The sequence below is a fragment of the Podarcis muralis genome, chromosome 15, assembly GCF_964188315.1.
Source record: "Podarcis muralis chromosome 15, rPodMur119.hap1.1, whole genome shotgun sequence".
Taxonomy (NCBI): Eukaryota; Metazoa; Chordata; class Lepidosauria; order Squamata; family Lacertidae; genus Podarcis; species Podarcis muralis.
The window spans coordinates 12300008-12315817 of NC_135669.1; the positions used below are offsets into that span (position 1 = coordinate 12300008).

At 47.1% G+C, this 15810-nt stretch overlaps 1 protein-coding gene across 6 annotated transcripts in view; it reads left to right on the top strand.

Moving 5' to 3' along the window:
- Window positions 1-14505: 14505 nt before the first annotated feature.
- The window catches only part of ROBO4 (roundabout guidance receptor 4), a 105780-nt gene continuing 104475 nt past the window's right edge, over window positions 14506-15810 (top strand). For 4 of the 6 annotated variants that reach the window (XM_028707703.2, XM_028707702.2, XM_077919926.1 and 1 more), the window contains exon 1: window positions 14508-15193. In XM_028707703.2, the coding sequence (XP_028563536.2) occupies window positions 15013-15193 (181 nt within the window). In that variant the 5' untranslated portion in view covers window positions 14508-15012. Of the gene's footprint in view, window positions 15194-15810 lie in introns of all 6 variants that reach the window. The other 2 variants (XM_028707704.2, XM_077919928.1) reach the window with 2 other exon arrangements.

Here is a 15810-nt window from a genome sequence, read left to right on the forward strand (position 1 = left end):
ATAGCGGGTTCCTTATTTTTGTGTTTAATAGTAGATAGATCCTGACCTAGATGGGCCTCCCCAAAGCACAGACAGATCAATACAAAGCAGTTTCTGAAGGCAACAGAATAAAACAAACAAACCAGGAGGCAGTAAAAAACTCAAACCCAGAAACAGGAGCAAATGTTCTGAAAGGCAGATCTAATGCCATTCAAAGCGCAATGGAAGGGGCCAACTTCCACATAGCACCTAAAGAATGGAGAACACAGATGCTTAAAAAGAGAATTTCATCATTTGGCTGATCAAATCTATGACAAACAAGAAAGTGCAGGGCAAATAAGAAAATGTTTGTACACTTACCATAATGGCGAATGCCTCATCTACCAGTAAAATCCAGTAAAACTTGCATTGGTTACCGAGACATTTGTTAATGATTCACAAAATCTATGGACAATTCCACAAATGATTATCCAAAGCAATTCTAGAAACCCATTCATTTTCTTCCAGAGAAACATTTGAGATCATACAAACCTGGAAAGGATATTTGTAAATGTTTTTATACTTCCCTGTTATTACTTTTCCTTTCGCATTTTGAATTTGGAAAGCATATAGTATGAATTGGCATAAGCTTTCAGCTGCCGAACAGTGTCAAAAACTACGAACCATTGCACACTGTATGTCAGAGACAAAACACCATTGCATGCCAATAATATTTGACAATTTACATTAAATTCTAATACAGTGGTACCTCGGGTTACATATGCTACAGGTTACATACGCTTCAGGTTACAGACTCCACTAACCCAGAAAGTGTATCTCAGGTTAAGAACTTTGCTTCAGGATAAGAACAGAAATCGTGCTCCGGCGGTGCGGCAGCAGCAGGAGGCCCAATTAGCTAAAGTGGTGCTTCAGGTTAAGAACAGTTTCAAGTTAAGTACGAACCTCTGGAATGAATTAAGTACTTAACCCGAGGTATCACAGTAATCAAATACGGCATGCCATGGCATGCCATTCCTCAAACCCTAACTGCCAGTGCAACTCTGAAACTACCTTTAGATCTTGAACTGAAATATCATCAGATATCAGAGAGAGATAATTTCTGGAGCAAATGCTGAAGTTTCTTTTTTAGCAAATACCAGGTGGACATTGTCTATCCACATTTATGGAAGGGAATTTTTGGGAACAAATCGTTTCAGTTCCACCCTGGTCGTAGCTGGGGAGGTTTCCAACAGCTCAGTTGTGCTTTGTGTAGATGCTGAGCTCCACAGCCAACACCTGACCTGCTGTTCGTCTCATTAGAATTTCCTGCCTGCCTTACAAAATGTTTCGCTGTGAAGAGCGTGGACAACAAAAGGATTTCAAGACTACATATGAAAAGGCTGTTGTGTGAGAGAAGGGGGAGTATCAGGGTAGGAGGGGGAAGGAGGGGGGTGCGGTATTTAATCTTTTCCTAACCCCCCCCCCCTGCAAACTTGAGTACCTCCTTTCCTGAGCCTCAGCTTGAGGAGTGTATTGCTATTCACATTAGCTCATTGCATTTCTTAATCCATGATAAATGTTGGGAAAGATGGTGTTACGTGTGGTGGAAATCCAACCAGACCACATGAAAGGAAATTAATGAAACAGAGTCAATCCTATTAGTTCCGGCCTGTATGGCTTTGAGGTAGAGACGGAGGGATGGAGGAGAGGAGGAGGCCTTTACCAGCGCTGCAGAGGAATGGGGAGAGGGGCAGGGGCTCATGGAGCTGAGCCATTGCTCGTTGCCGTGATCTGGAAAGGCAGCATGATCCACTGAGGAGTACAGGATCAGGTTTAAGGTGCTGGTTTTAACCTTTAAAACCCAATACGGCCTAGGACCCTCATACCTACGGGACCGCCTCTCCTGGTATGCCCCACAGAGGACCTTACGGTCTTCAAACAAAAATATTTTGGAGGTCCCGGGCCACAGAGAGGTTAGGCTGGCCTCAACCAGAGCCAGGGCTTTTTCGGCTGTGGCTCCGATCTGGTGGAACGCTCTGTCACAAGAGACTAGGGCCCTGCGGGTCTTGATATCTTTCCGCAGGGCCTGCAAGACAGAGCTGTTCCACCAGGCCTTTGGTCAGGGCACAGCCTGACCCCCTCCTTTGGCAATCCACACAGAACTCTAGCCCAATGGTTGCCATTAATCTGATTTGAATTGATTTTATAATGAAATAATTTTAGAATGTTGTATCATTTTAATGTTGTTAGCTGCTCTGAGCCCGGCTTCAGCTGGGGAGGGCGGGATATAAATAAAAAATTATTATTATTATTATTATTATTATTATTATTATTATTGAGAAAAGCATTGGTCCTGTTCTCTGACACTGAGTTGATCAGTGGCCTTTGACAACTCACATAGCCCTTCACATTCCTCTCTAACGCCCCTATTTAGCTGTGGACCAGAGGGAGGGAACCTCTGGCCCTCCAGGTGTTGCTGGACTCCAGCTCCCATTGGCTCCAGCCAGCCTGGCCTGTAGTCAGGAAGGATGGGCGTTGTTGTCCAGTAGAAGGCTGATCGCTGAAGAATTGATGCTTTTGAATTATGGTGCTGGAGGAGACTCTTGAGAGTCCCATGGACTGCAAGAAGATCAAACCTATCCATTCTTAAGGAAATCAGCCCTGAGTGCTCACTGGAAGGACAGATCATGAAGCTGAGGCTCTAATACTTTGGCCACCTCATGAGAAGAGAAGACTCCCTGGAAAAGACCCTGATGCTGGGAAAGATTGAGGGCACAAGGAGAAGAGGACGACAGAGGATGAAATGGTTGGATAGTGTTCTCGAAGCTACCAGCATGAGTTTGACCAAACTGCGGGAGGCAGTGGAAGACAGGAGTGCCTGGTGTGCTCTGGTCCATGGGGTCACAAAGAGTCAGACACGACTAAACAACAACAACAACTTCTGGAGAGTTGCAGTTTCTCCATCCCTGCTTCAAGGTGTGTGTTGGTTTGTGTCTGTATGTGCAAGAGACTGTGGGGTGATCGCCCAACAACTAGTAGACAGCCCCAGGAGGGGTTGCAAAATGGCAATATGGGCTCCCTGTCTGAAAAAAGATTAGCCACCCCTGCTTTAAATCACACCAAGAGAGCAGTTTCCCATGCTCTCAGTGCTGCAGCATGGTGAATTCCAAGCTTCTTGTCCTCATGGAATCTTTACACCGTTATTTGTTTGCTGAGGAATATCTCTGCACTGGGGTACAGGAACAGGGGTTAGCAAACCTGCCAAGGTTTGTGCTTCAGCAAGGGACTCATTGCCCCTCCTGGAGCTCCCTGGCTTTCTTCCTGCTGCTTCTCCTAACTCTTTCTCTTTGCTTTCATCTGCCCACAGGAAGAGATGGCAAGAAACAAGGACATAAGAAAACATTTCCCCCTGTCCCACCATGGCTTTGTTGCATGCAACGTTGTTTCCATTCTGCTGCAGTTCATCCTCTGCCAAAAATTAGCAAGTTCGCTTCCCATTTCTGTTTTCTTCAGAATTCTCTGGACATTCCTAGCTAGAGAGCAAAGATGGAGAACTTTCATCGCCCTAGACTGACCTAGGACACTTTGGTACCTGAGGCAAACTGCAGAATGGCAACCCCCCTCCCCCTGCCAGAGTGGCTGGAAACCAAAACAGATCCACCTCGTGCTGCAACATTTTGTTGCAGGTGCTGCTTGTGGAAACAAAATCCTGGAAGACAATGGAATTTGTCTGATCTTTGGGCTAGATCCAGGCTAAGTTAGCTGAAATTAGTGGGGTCATCCTTCTTCCCTCTGGAGAAATCCCAAAGAATCTTGGGATGTTGCTGACCAGCTTTTTATCTGCAAAGAGCAATAAATTTCCGTGACAGCTGGGTGGTCTGATCAAGGATGCCAAGAGGAACATTCACTGGAGTCGTATTTAATGGCAGTGGTGATAGGAAAAGACAGGCATGTCCAATCTCACAGGCACATGTTCCCTCACCCACCCCCTGGGATCTGGCTAGGAGAGGCACGTCTGTCGGCAACAAAACCCTGGAACCACCCAAAGAATATCTGTGTGGCAGCTCCTGCAGCCACAAAATATCACTGGATTGAGACAACAGTGCCACAGAGAAATAATAGAAGCATAGTGCATGTTGACAGGAGAAATGGACAAATTTGTCCATTTCCATTAGTCTCATCTTTAGAGTAGACCCAGTGAAATTTATGGACCTGTTCATTTCAATGGCTCTATTCTGGGTAGGATCGTCATTGGATACAATTCTCAATTTCTAGACCAATTTGTGGAGGGTATGATTGTCAGCGGTCGCTAGTCACGATGATGATGCTCTTCTTCCACTGCTGGAAATGTGGAGAATTTGTCCCCCATCCACTGCGGGGAACCTTAAGTGGGGTAAGTGCTGTATCACTCAGGCACTGCTTGTGGGCTTCCCATAGACATCTGCTTGGTTGCCCTGAGGAGAGAAGATTGGACTCAGTGGGCCTTTTGCCTGATTCAGTAGGGCTCTGCTGACATTCTTACACATAGCCAGCTGAAGCCCAGCATTATAGCCGGCATTATATCCATTTACTTAGGTGCACCATCGATGAAGGGAAATTCAAAATGGTGGCCCTTGGCCATTTGCCACTGCCTGATGTCTGGACCCATTGCTAAGCCCAGAGCCAGAGCCCACTGATGTAGGAGGCAACCCCACAAACCCAGAGCAGATCCTAATTGGAATGGTGTATATAAAGGCTGAGGGACGCGGGTGGCGCTGTGGGTAAAACCTCAGCACCTAGGACCTGCCGATCGCATGGTCGGCAGTTCGAATCCCCGCGGCGGGGTGCGCTCCCGTCGTTCGGTCCCAGCACCTGCCAACCTAGCAGTTCGAAAGCACCCCCGGGTGCAAGTAGGGACCGCTTACCAGTGGGAAGGTAAACGGCGTTCCGTGTGCTGCGCTGGCTCGCCAGATGCAGCTTGTCACGCTGGCCACGTGACCTGGAAGTGTCTGCGGACAGCGCTGGCTCCCGGCCTATAGAGTGAGATGAGCGCACAACCCTAGAGTCTGTCAGGACTGGCCCGTACGGGCAGGGGTACCTTTTTTATATAAAGGCTACATGTACCTGAAAGGGTTTCAAATATACTTCCTGTTCAACTGCAAGGGAACTGTTCAGGAGACCACCTCTCTCCATACAGTATGAACCTACCTGGACCCTGAGATCGTCTGAGGCCCTTCTTCGCCTGCCTCCTCCACAAGTGGTCCGGAGGGTGACAACATGAGAATGGACCTTTTCTGTGGTGGCTCCCCATCTGTGGGAATGCTCTCCCCTGGGAGGTTCGCCTGGTGCCTTCACTATACACCTTTAGGCATCAGGCGACAACATTCCTGTTCAACCAGGCCTTGGGCTGATTAATATTCTGTGGCTTTTTAAATCTGTTGTGGGAGGGAGGGTTTATTGGTTTGTGTTTGTTCATATTTTTATTATGCATTTTGTGTGTTTTATATTGCAATTTTATTTTGTGAACTGCCCTGAGATCTAACAGATGAAGGACAGGGTACAAATTTAATGATCATTGCCATCATCATCAACAAATCACAGCAGGCTTTAGGGTCGCACAGAACATCTCTGAAAGCGGGGAGGCTTCCACGTAGCTCGAACTACACAAATGGTGCTGTGCTACTTTCATATCTTGAGGGGGTGGGTTAGCAAAAAGCAGGAAAACTTTGGTTTCCTTTTGGTCATCCAGCCACATTGCGGCCAGGGCCACCTCAAGCCCCTTGCTAATGTCTGCTCCTTCTTCCTCTGAATGTGCTGAAAAGCGGCCTTTGGCTGCTCCTCCCTTTTCTCTATCCTCCCCTCCCCCCAAAAAAAATCATTCCTCACAGAGTGGGAAAATAACTGGAACAAAGCAGAGCTGGATCAGTATTAGACCTGGGGTTCTGAGCTGCCCCCCTTTTGTTCAGTGCCAGCTGGGAATGAGTCACAAAACAGAAGCCCCTTCCCCTCGCAGCCCGGGCCACCTCCATTGAGCGGCAGTGAAGCAGAAGCCGGCTCTGTCCTCAGCACTTTTCTTTTCTTCTCCCCCTCCCCTCATCGCCCCCCCCAGCTCCCCACAATGCAGCACAACAAAAACCTCCTCCCCAGGCCTGCTTTCTCCTCAGACGCGTTTCCCTTTTATTGGGCCTGCCCTGCAAATGAGATGTACTTTCTGCTTTAACTAACTCAGGGAATCATTCACAGACTCTATCTTTCTTTTCAGAGGGTTAGGCCTTGGCAGCCAAGAGGTTGAGGAAGCCGGAGGAGGGACAGGGGTAGCCAGGGGGTGATGGGGAAGCGGTTGCTATAGGGATGGCGTGCAGGCTGCCAAGAGGTGCTTTGGGGGACCACCACCAGGTCCCAAAGAATGCCAGGCCTTCCTCGACACTGCTCACCTGCAGGGAGGAGGTGGGGGGTGGCGGACAGGGGCACAAGGGACCCGAGGCCTTCTTTTTCTTTTCTTCCCACCCCCCATTTGGATACAGACCTTGATGTGCTCCGCTTCCCACTTTGTTGGCTTCGGAGCCTCTCGGAATGCAAACCAGGCCCGCAGACAAAGGTCTCCGTGGCGGAGAGGGGTGGGTGGGAAACAGCTTCTCCTCAGGAGGCATTTAAAAAGCCCCGTCCTCCTGTTGGGATGATTAGGGACCAATTTAAAGGTCACTTTGGGAGAAAAAAGGCCCACGCTGCTAGCGGTTGTGTCGGGACTACCTGCCTGCTAGGCAGGAGTGTGTCTCCGTAGCCCCTACTGGGCTGCGGGTTCACAGGTGAAAAGCAAGGGGGGGAAAGGCAGGCAAAAACCATTGCACACGACCACAGGGACGGCAGGCACCAGGAAGAGCGGGAACTGGCTCCCTGAAAGGCTCTGCTCCAGTTTTGCAAGGCAGATGTAGGCATTTCAACTGTCTGCATTTTTCATGGCAAATTATTGTGCCTGCTGCTGGTAAATAGGGGTGGGGGGGGGAAGAATGTCAACTCAGTTTGCATTTAAAGGCAAGCCTGCCTATTTGGCAGTGCCTGAAACAATACGTGGACCAAAACTCAACTGTCTTTTTGAATTTTGCATTTCTCTGAATTTTGCAATGCGGTTACTCCAGCCGAGTGGTGTGTACAAAAATTCATATACTTCCGTAAAGTGCGCATAAGAATTCATATATTTATACAAGCAACAGTTAATAATGCATTAGATGGGGGAATTCTTTTTTTGCAAATATATGCATATTAGGCAAAATTGCATAAAAATGTATGTGTGTTCGGAGAAATTTACATGCCGCTGAACAAAAATTCATATACGAGGGTAAATGTATATTCTCAGTGAAAGCGTCATACAAAACTGCATTATGCTCGGGGAATCGCTTTGCAAAATTGTGTATATTAGGCAAAATTGTGTGCAAATGCATTCAGCAGGAGAAATCAGCACTAGAAGGCTAATGCATTTTCATGAGGACTTCAGCAAAAATGCCAATTGATGTGAAAATGTGGAAAACTGAATTTAAGATTGGAAAAATGAGAAACCACAAGAAACAGAATTTGTGAGAGTCACCCATCCCTATTGGTAAAGCACAGCTTGGTGAATGTGTGCTGAAGCTTTTGTCCAGGTATATAAAAATGTACTCCTTCTTGTCTCATTCTGCCTGCCCCATCCTAGGATGCATTGAATTTGTACATGTGCTGTTTCTGACATTCTGAATCGGAATATGTGCTTTCTGTCTTGCAAGGAAATACAGTTTCAGAGAAAGATAACAGAAGTTCTTTGGCAAAAACATGCCATGCAAGTGGCAGATTTAGGAATAGCTACTCTCATGCTCACATAATGTAAACAACAAGAGTATTTCTGTCAAACTTTGAGAAGAAATCGAACGTGCTGAGGTGGTGCTTGTGTTGAATCATCCTGGGGCGGGGGGTCAGGGAGAGAAATGCAAAATGTCTAGCAGGTGAGACTGTGAGGAAGTAAGCAAAAAAGGGCGTGAGGAAGAGTCTGTGGATTTAAAAAAGGAAACAAATATAAGGAACGGCCCAGTACCAAACTGGAGGCCAAAGAAATGTAAATGCTTTTGTCAACAGTGTGCAAAAGCAGGAAAACTCCCACAAAGGACTATAAATCCTTCAGGGGACTGACCTCTTTTTGCTACAGAAAATGGCCGTATTGTGCATTATTAAAAGAGGCCCTGCGTTGGGCGAAGGAACAGAACTTTTGTGAGCTTCAGGACACTTGGCAAAACTGAGCAGGAGCAAAACAGACTAAGCAGAGATCCCCTCTTGCCCCCTGAAAATATTGCCTCAAATATATTGACTGGGACTGGAAACTGGGTTCCCACCCCACAGAGGCCCCCACGCCACGAGGAACGAGCTTTAAGCTGTCTTGTGCACGTAGCCTAACAGCCAATCCAACACAGCCATCGGCTGGTTGGTTTGTTGCCACGGTCTTCTCCCAACTCTCCTCCCGTTGAGGAGCAAAGCAGAGGAGGAGGTTGCCAATGGAGGGCGCTTGGTGTTCCAGTAGCAGCAGGAGACCAAGCAATAGCAAGGAGGGGTGTGTGCAAATAGGTAAGTGAGCTACTTGTGTGCTCCTCTTCCCTCACACACTGGGAACCCACTTGCCTGCTCCTTTGCTTCTGCTGCCACCGCCTCCTTCTCCCTTGTGGCAGGGAAAAGACCCTGTAGCTGAATGCAAAGTGACCTCCATTGAGCTGGGCCTGCTAGGTTGTGGGATCTGGCCTCAGACCGGAGCATTTTATCACTGGTGAATATTCCCAAGCAGAAAACAAGACTTTTTGTGAAGAGCACCAAATTGTACCGCAGGTATGATGGTGACCCTCCAAATGAGGCTTATTCCACGAGTGCATTTGATGCAATAAAGCTGGGAGAAGAATTTAATTTCCTCTGTGGCAAAATGCTGCGAATGAAGTGTGGATGAATTCTTATGGTGCATGCGAGTTTCCTCAGAAGCACTCCCACTGGCTTCAACAGAGTGGCTCCCAAGTAAACTCGCGGATTATCGCAGTCTCAATTTCATTCAATATGTGGAACGCAGCGGTTTAATAAAGTTTCAGAGTCAGTGCCTGAAGGGTTTGTTACTCTAGCATCGTTGTATCCATTGGCCAGGACACTAGAAGAATGGTACACAATGAAGCAGCAACAGCAAATAAAACTGAGTGATCTGGGTAGCAGGGAGGAAGAGAGAGTCTCACAAAACTTCTCTTACCTCAAAATAACCATCAACATTTAAATACTTTCCTGATGAGCAGCACGCCTTACTGAGCAGTTGTGTGTAAAATGCTACATGCCTGCCTTTTCTTCTGTTGTCACCAATAAAGGGGTCCAAAGATTGCTTTAAATTGGAGCTGAAAATTCAGCTGAGGGGCCTTGGGTTTCTGTGACAGGGCCAATTTCCCACAGGCCCCACCAGGCCCATGGTTGGCAGGGGGAAATGATTTCCGTACCCCTTAGCTTCTCAATCTTATGGTTAAGGTACCCCTGCCCGTACGGGCCAGTCTTGACAGACTCTAGGGTTGTGCGCCCATCTCACTCAAGAGGCCGGGGGCCAGCGCTGTCCGGAGACACTTCCGGGTCACGTGGCCAGCGTGACAAAGCTGCATCTGGCGAGCCAGCGCAGCACACGGAACGCCGTTTACCTTCCCGCTGATAAGCAGTCCCTATTTATCTACTTGCACCCGGGAGTGCTTTCGAACTGCTAGGTTGGCAGGCGCTGGGACCAAACAACGGGAGCGCACCCCGCCGCGGGGATTCGAACTGCCGACCTTTCAATCGGCAAGCCCTAGGCGCTGAGGCTTTTACCCACAGCGCCACCCGCGTCCCACAATCTTATGGTTACTTCTCCACATTTCCACACAAGTTTGTGAATATCGATTTTTAAAAGTCCTCATGAAAATTCATTGACCTGAAAATCCCTCCTAACATGCAACACCTGGGCTCGTATGCCATTTTGCCTATTTATTTTATTATTATTTATTAAATTTATATACCGCCATTCATTAGAGGTGGTTTACAACACCGAAATCCACAACATAATAAGATAAATAAATAAACAAACAAACCCCAACCCCTACAGTTTAAATATACACATATTTGCGAAACCATTTCCCCCTAAATATAATGCATCTTTAAAAATTGTTTCCAGAAATATATGCATTCCTACGTACAGTTTACTCAAATATAGGCATTTTTGTACGCACTACTTGGCAGGAGAACAGCCCTGCGGGATTCAGAGAAGTGTAGATTTCTAGGATCTCTGTGTTTCAGTTACCATATTGTTTCGGATAGGGTGAATTAGGCAAGTTCGCCTTTCAATACAAAGCGAAATGAATTTTGCCTTAATCCCCAGCTAAGTCCCTGCCTTGCTACCTACACCTTATCTGGGCTAGCCTCAACATTGTGCTTAAAGGGAAAATCTACAAAGGCATGCAGAAAGAAAATTTAGACTAAGGCACCTCTCTATTGCTGTCATTACACTGACCTCGACACAACCCCAAGGAACACAAGGGCTAAAGCACTTAATCTTTATTGGGGTTTATGGGTGCCTCTTTGAAATGCCTGCATCCTGACTGGTCTCCAGGGATGACCAGCAGCCACTGAAACTTGCCCTTTGTGTTGACCTTTCTACTTGACCCCCCCCCCCAGCTGGCCTGGGGAGGTGTTGTGCTCAAGGAAAACGCTGAGGTCATCTCATGTCTAAGACCGCGATCCCAGTTCCCACATCTATCAGGCAGCCGGAGTCTGTAAGGAGAGAGGCCTTGGATTTGAGCACATGTAGTCTGTAAAGACATGGCAGCAGAGCCACACTAACAACAACCTTGTCCACCAATGAGAATCCATGCTTCACTTTGTTGTTGGTGGTTTAGCTCATCAGAAACATGACTTGTGATTGGTGGCGATCACCTGCAATTGGCTTGAAGAAGCTTCCTTAGGACGGGACACAAAGACAGATGCTCTCTTACTTCTAAGGACTTTACAAATTATTATTATTATTATTATTATTATTATTATTATTACTAAGTCATATCCAACTAATGTCTACTTGGAGTAGATCCACTGAAATTAATGGACCTAAGTAAGCCATGTCTATTGATTTCAATGGGTCTACTCTACATAGGATTGGATTCAACCCATTGTTATTTTCGATATATGCCTAAGATATAATAGCCAACCCACTGACCATCCAGTTAACCGCCAGCAGCTTGCCTGAGGCCAAGAATGAGTGCATCTGTCATTTTTTGTTTCTTTCAGTTTCTCATATTTCCACGTCAGTTTGCATTTCTTTAATTTTTTAAAAAAATTCCTCTCAAAATTCACCAGGATTGTAATGCAAATTTCTCCCAATACACAATTCTGTTTTGCCTAATATAACATTTTTGCAAAGCAATCTCCAGTAATAGAATGTCTGTTTTGTTAGTTGTTTTCATTAATGTATGAATTTATGTGCAAAAATTTGCGCTAGTATATGCATTTTTTGTGCAGAATACTTGCCTAGAAAACGGCATTGAAAAATTCAGAGGCTTTCAAAGTAAAACTTTGTTTCGGTTTGTGCATTGTTTCAGAAGTGCGAATTAGGTAAGGTTGCCTTGAAATGCAAACTGAATCAAAGTTCTTCCCTACCCCTACCTGCGACACAGCGGCTGCACTTGGCTCTAACTCCCTGTCCTTGGATGGTGAAAAAACCTGCAGTCTCAAGAGGAAGATAATGCGAGCGGCACAGTCAGGTAACTGTCCACCCAGTCGCAAGTAATCCTTGGTGTGAAATGGAATGAGAGGCAGTGGCAATGGCCATAATAACCCGAGAATAACTTGATTATTGCTATTATTTTGGGGGGGCAGGGAGCAGTCAACCGCAGAGCAATGCTGTGTACTGGAGAGAGGGAAGTAACCCCAATGTTAGCTGTATGTTACTATGTGAAAGCTACCTTGGGGAGCCTTCTCAACTGAAAGCGGGATGGAAACAGAGGCAAGAAAAGGAAAACAGGATGGGGAAGTGTAGGAAGACAGAGAGAGATGAAGGATCCACTATAGGCAAGGTGAGGGATCCATTTGTTTCTGCCCGATGACACCACAAACACATGCAAATCCTTTGAGCAGAAGAGCCTAGTGGACACACCGTGGGCAAATGGGGCCTTTATCATAACTCTTGAAGCAAGAACACTGCTTTCTGGCTCTCCGGCCTTGGATACACACAAGATCCAATACCAGAAGATTTGGTATCCATTTATCTCAGGTATTGCAATCCACAACTGACCTTGAATGCAAAAAGAAAAATGCAATAGTGAAATTAGAAGGAAGAGTAAGAAAGGACAGATGTGCAGGAGGTGCAGGTTCACGCTTCTGTTTTAAGAACAAATCTATGAATATTGGTATCCATGGAAGAGTCTCTATGAGGTTTGCAGAGCACAGAAGTCCCATTCTTTGGCTCCTGTTAGATATCTTCTTCTTCTTAGGTGATCACTTATAGCCAAGATTGTCTTCCATAAACATGGTTTTAACAATGAGTCCGTAAGTGACTTTGGAGGCAAATTCTGGATCCACACATCCTTCCACGGTGGGGACATAGGTTTCTGGGCAGGAGTTGATCACAGTGTGGATTTGCCAAGCGTGCCTTCCTCCTAGCACGTTTCTCCCTTTCGTCCTGGGTTTGAGTGTATTCAAAGCCCACGACACCTTTGGTAAAGGCTGTTCTCCAACTGGTGTGTTTGCAAGCCAGTGTTTCCCAGTTGTCAGTGTTTATACTACATTTTTTAAAGATTTGCCTTGAGAAAGTCTGTAAACCTCTTTTGTTGACCACTAGCATTACGCTGTAGGGACGCGGGTGGCGCTGTGGGTAAAAGCCTCAGCGCCTAGGGCTTGCCGATCGAAAGGAGTGCGCTCCCGTTGCTCGGGTCCCAGCGCCTGCCAACCTAGCAGTTCGAAAGCACCTCCGGGTGCAAGTAGATAAATAGGGACCGCTTGCTGGCGGGAAGGTAAACGGTGTTTCCGTGTGCTGCGCTGGCTCGCCAGATGCGGCTTTGTCACGCTGGCCACGTGACCCGGAAGTGTCTCCGGACAGCGCTGGCCCTTGGCCTCTTAAGTGAGATGGGCGCACAACCCCAGAGTCTGTCAAGACTGGCCCGTACGGGCAGGGGTACCTTTACCTTTACCTAGCATTACGCTTGCCATTTTTAAGTTCAGAATAGAGTATGCTCTGGAAGACGATCATCAGGCATCCACACAACATGACCAGTCCAACGAAGTTGATGTTGAAGAACCATTGCTTCGAGACAGGTGATCTTTGCTTCTTCCAATACACTGATATTAGTTTGCCTGTCTTCCCAAGTGATGTGTAAATTTTTGGGGGGACACCTTTGATGGAATCTTTCGAGGAGTTGGAGATAGCGAGTAGGACCTGGTAGATCTACACAGATGCTTTTTACAAAGTAAGGCTTGCTACCTTTCTGGCAAAGCTACAAAGCCAAAAAGTTCTACGATCAAAGCGCAATGGTGAGACAAGACGCAAATGATCCAAAGTTTGAACTGTGTTAGGAACTTTGTAGTGGTGGGACCGGGGCACAGGAGAGCACCATGGCTTACTTGAGAGCTTCCTGGAGGCGCCTGTTTGGCCAATGGTGGGGAAAAGGATGCTGCAGTAGATAGAACTTTGGTCCAATTCATTGAGGCTCTTCTTACATTTCTGTATTTGCAACAAACAGCATGAAATCAGATAGGAAAGAGCCACATTTGCTTACTTGACACTGGGAACAGGAGCCCTCAGCTCGGCTCCTTGTAAAACACGACCAGGCAGCTTGGACTGGTGTGTTGGTAGCTCGTCCAGGAGTGGGAGAGAAAGACATTCCTCAATTGGGAGGTGCTAAGTTGGGTGTGAGGCATGAGGGCAGCATAGTTAATAAGGAGTAAGAGTGATGGATGGTTTGTGCATTTGGGAGTTAAATGGGTATTAATTTCTTTAGGCTAATTTAGTTTGTTGAATGTGTTCGAGTTCATTAAAAAAACCCCAGAACCTACCTCCCAGGAAACAAGTGGTTGTTTTTTCTTTTTTTTTTAAGGAGAAGGGTGCAACACCAGCAACGGTGAGAACAATTGAGATGTTTGGATTCTCAGCAATGGAATGATGAAATAATTGGCCCTAGTGCAATAAATGTAATTGTAACTGTCTCGGGCATGTTGTGCCTCTCGTGACAAATGAAAATGTTTCAGGCTCCCTTCAAGACGCCCAGTTCCCCAGCCAGGTTGACAAAGGAGCAGCCGACAAGCGGTTAAATCTATCAGAGGATGGTCAATTTTGTTTGAAAACACTCCTTCCACCCCCCCCCCCAGACAAAGCACTGAGCCTTCTTTTATGTAGTCAATCTCCCCTCGCCAGGATGGCTGGAACTCAACTTTTCCTTGCCTTCTCCCCAAGGGGGGTGGGAGATAGAAGGCATTTTGCACGGAGGTTAAAAAAAAAGAGGGAGGGAGGGAAGGAAGGAAGGAAGGTTGGGGATAGGGTTTTTTTTAAAAAAAAATGAGAAATGTCTGGCCTTCAAGAAGGAAGCCACAAAGAATGTTTCCCTTTTCTTCATTGATCATTTAATTTAGTTCTTCACAATATTGTGTAAGGTGGGGGGGAGAGAAAAGTGTGTGAGAGAGATCCCAGTGGATATGCCCCCCTCCCCGCTTTCTGATGTCACAGATGGTTCAGGGGACTAGCCCGCTCACAGCATGGTGCCTATATGCTTTCCTTCCCTCATTGTTCCCCCAGTTAAAAAAGAAGGGGGGAAATACAAAAGCAGTTGGAAAACATGCTTAATAACTAATTCCAAATAATTTCCCAAACAGAGGGCTTGGGCTAAGCAGAAGGCAGAGCTGTGCAGGCGCAAGCAGAGAGCGAGAGAGAGAGAGAGAAGGGGAAGGAGGGGGGGCACAACCTGCCCCCAAGGCTTCTTGGGCATCTGGACAAGAGTTTCTTTGGATTCCTTGCATGCTACTAGAGGGGACTTTGTTTCCCCCCCTGGAGCCAGCATCTTCCCCCCTTGGTGCCTTCTCCTCTGCAGGATGCTGCCCGAAGTTCTCCTGCTGGGTTTCGCCTTCCTCCCCTGGGTTTGGGGGGCTCAGACATGCCAATGCCGGTGCACCTGCCTGGCAGAGCAAGCGAGGAAAGCCCCACAGGTGCCCAGCAGGCAGACGCGGCAGCTTCGCCACAGCCGCCAGCCTAGGCAGAGGCACAGGCTAAGAGGTAAGAGAACACCCCTCCCCACCTTTCTTTTCAGGGGGAAACAAAAAACCAAACAAACCCCGCCAAGTTATAGGTTATAGGCCTGCGCTGACTTGCCAGTGGGCATTGCGGCCCACCTGTTTGAGTTCAGCTCTGGGGCTGGCGATCAGAGCCTCCTAGGAAACGCGCCATGGAGGAATAATGACAGCTGTAGGATTGCTGCAATAAATGTCAGTCAAAGCCGTGGTCTGTGGAAACAGTGGCGCGGTTGGTGCGCAGGCTATGGCGGCGCCACGGATGTGTGCACTTGCGAAAGGAGACCCCATGTGCTTTTGTAGCACGCAAGCAGTTTTGTATCGAAACCTGAGGAAGAGAGAACTGCCAAAGATGACTGGAGGAGCAGAAGGTGGTGTTTTTCTTTTATTATGACACTTATGGGTGTGCCGTTCCCCCCCCCCCAAAAAAAATTTCCTGCATCATTTGGGATGGATTATAAGGCCTTTGGGGCAGAGACTAAGGAAATAAGATGGGGAAACAGGGAGAGAGATGCGGGAAAGCGTGCAAAGGAAGAACGGTGAAATAGTGGGGATCCAGCAGAAAGCTCTCCTATGGAAGAGCTCTTGTTCAGTCCCCTATTA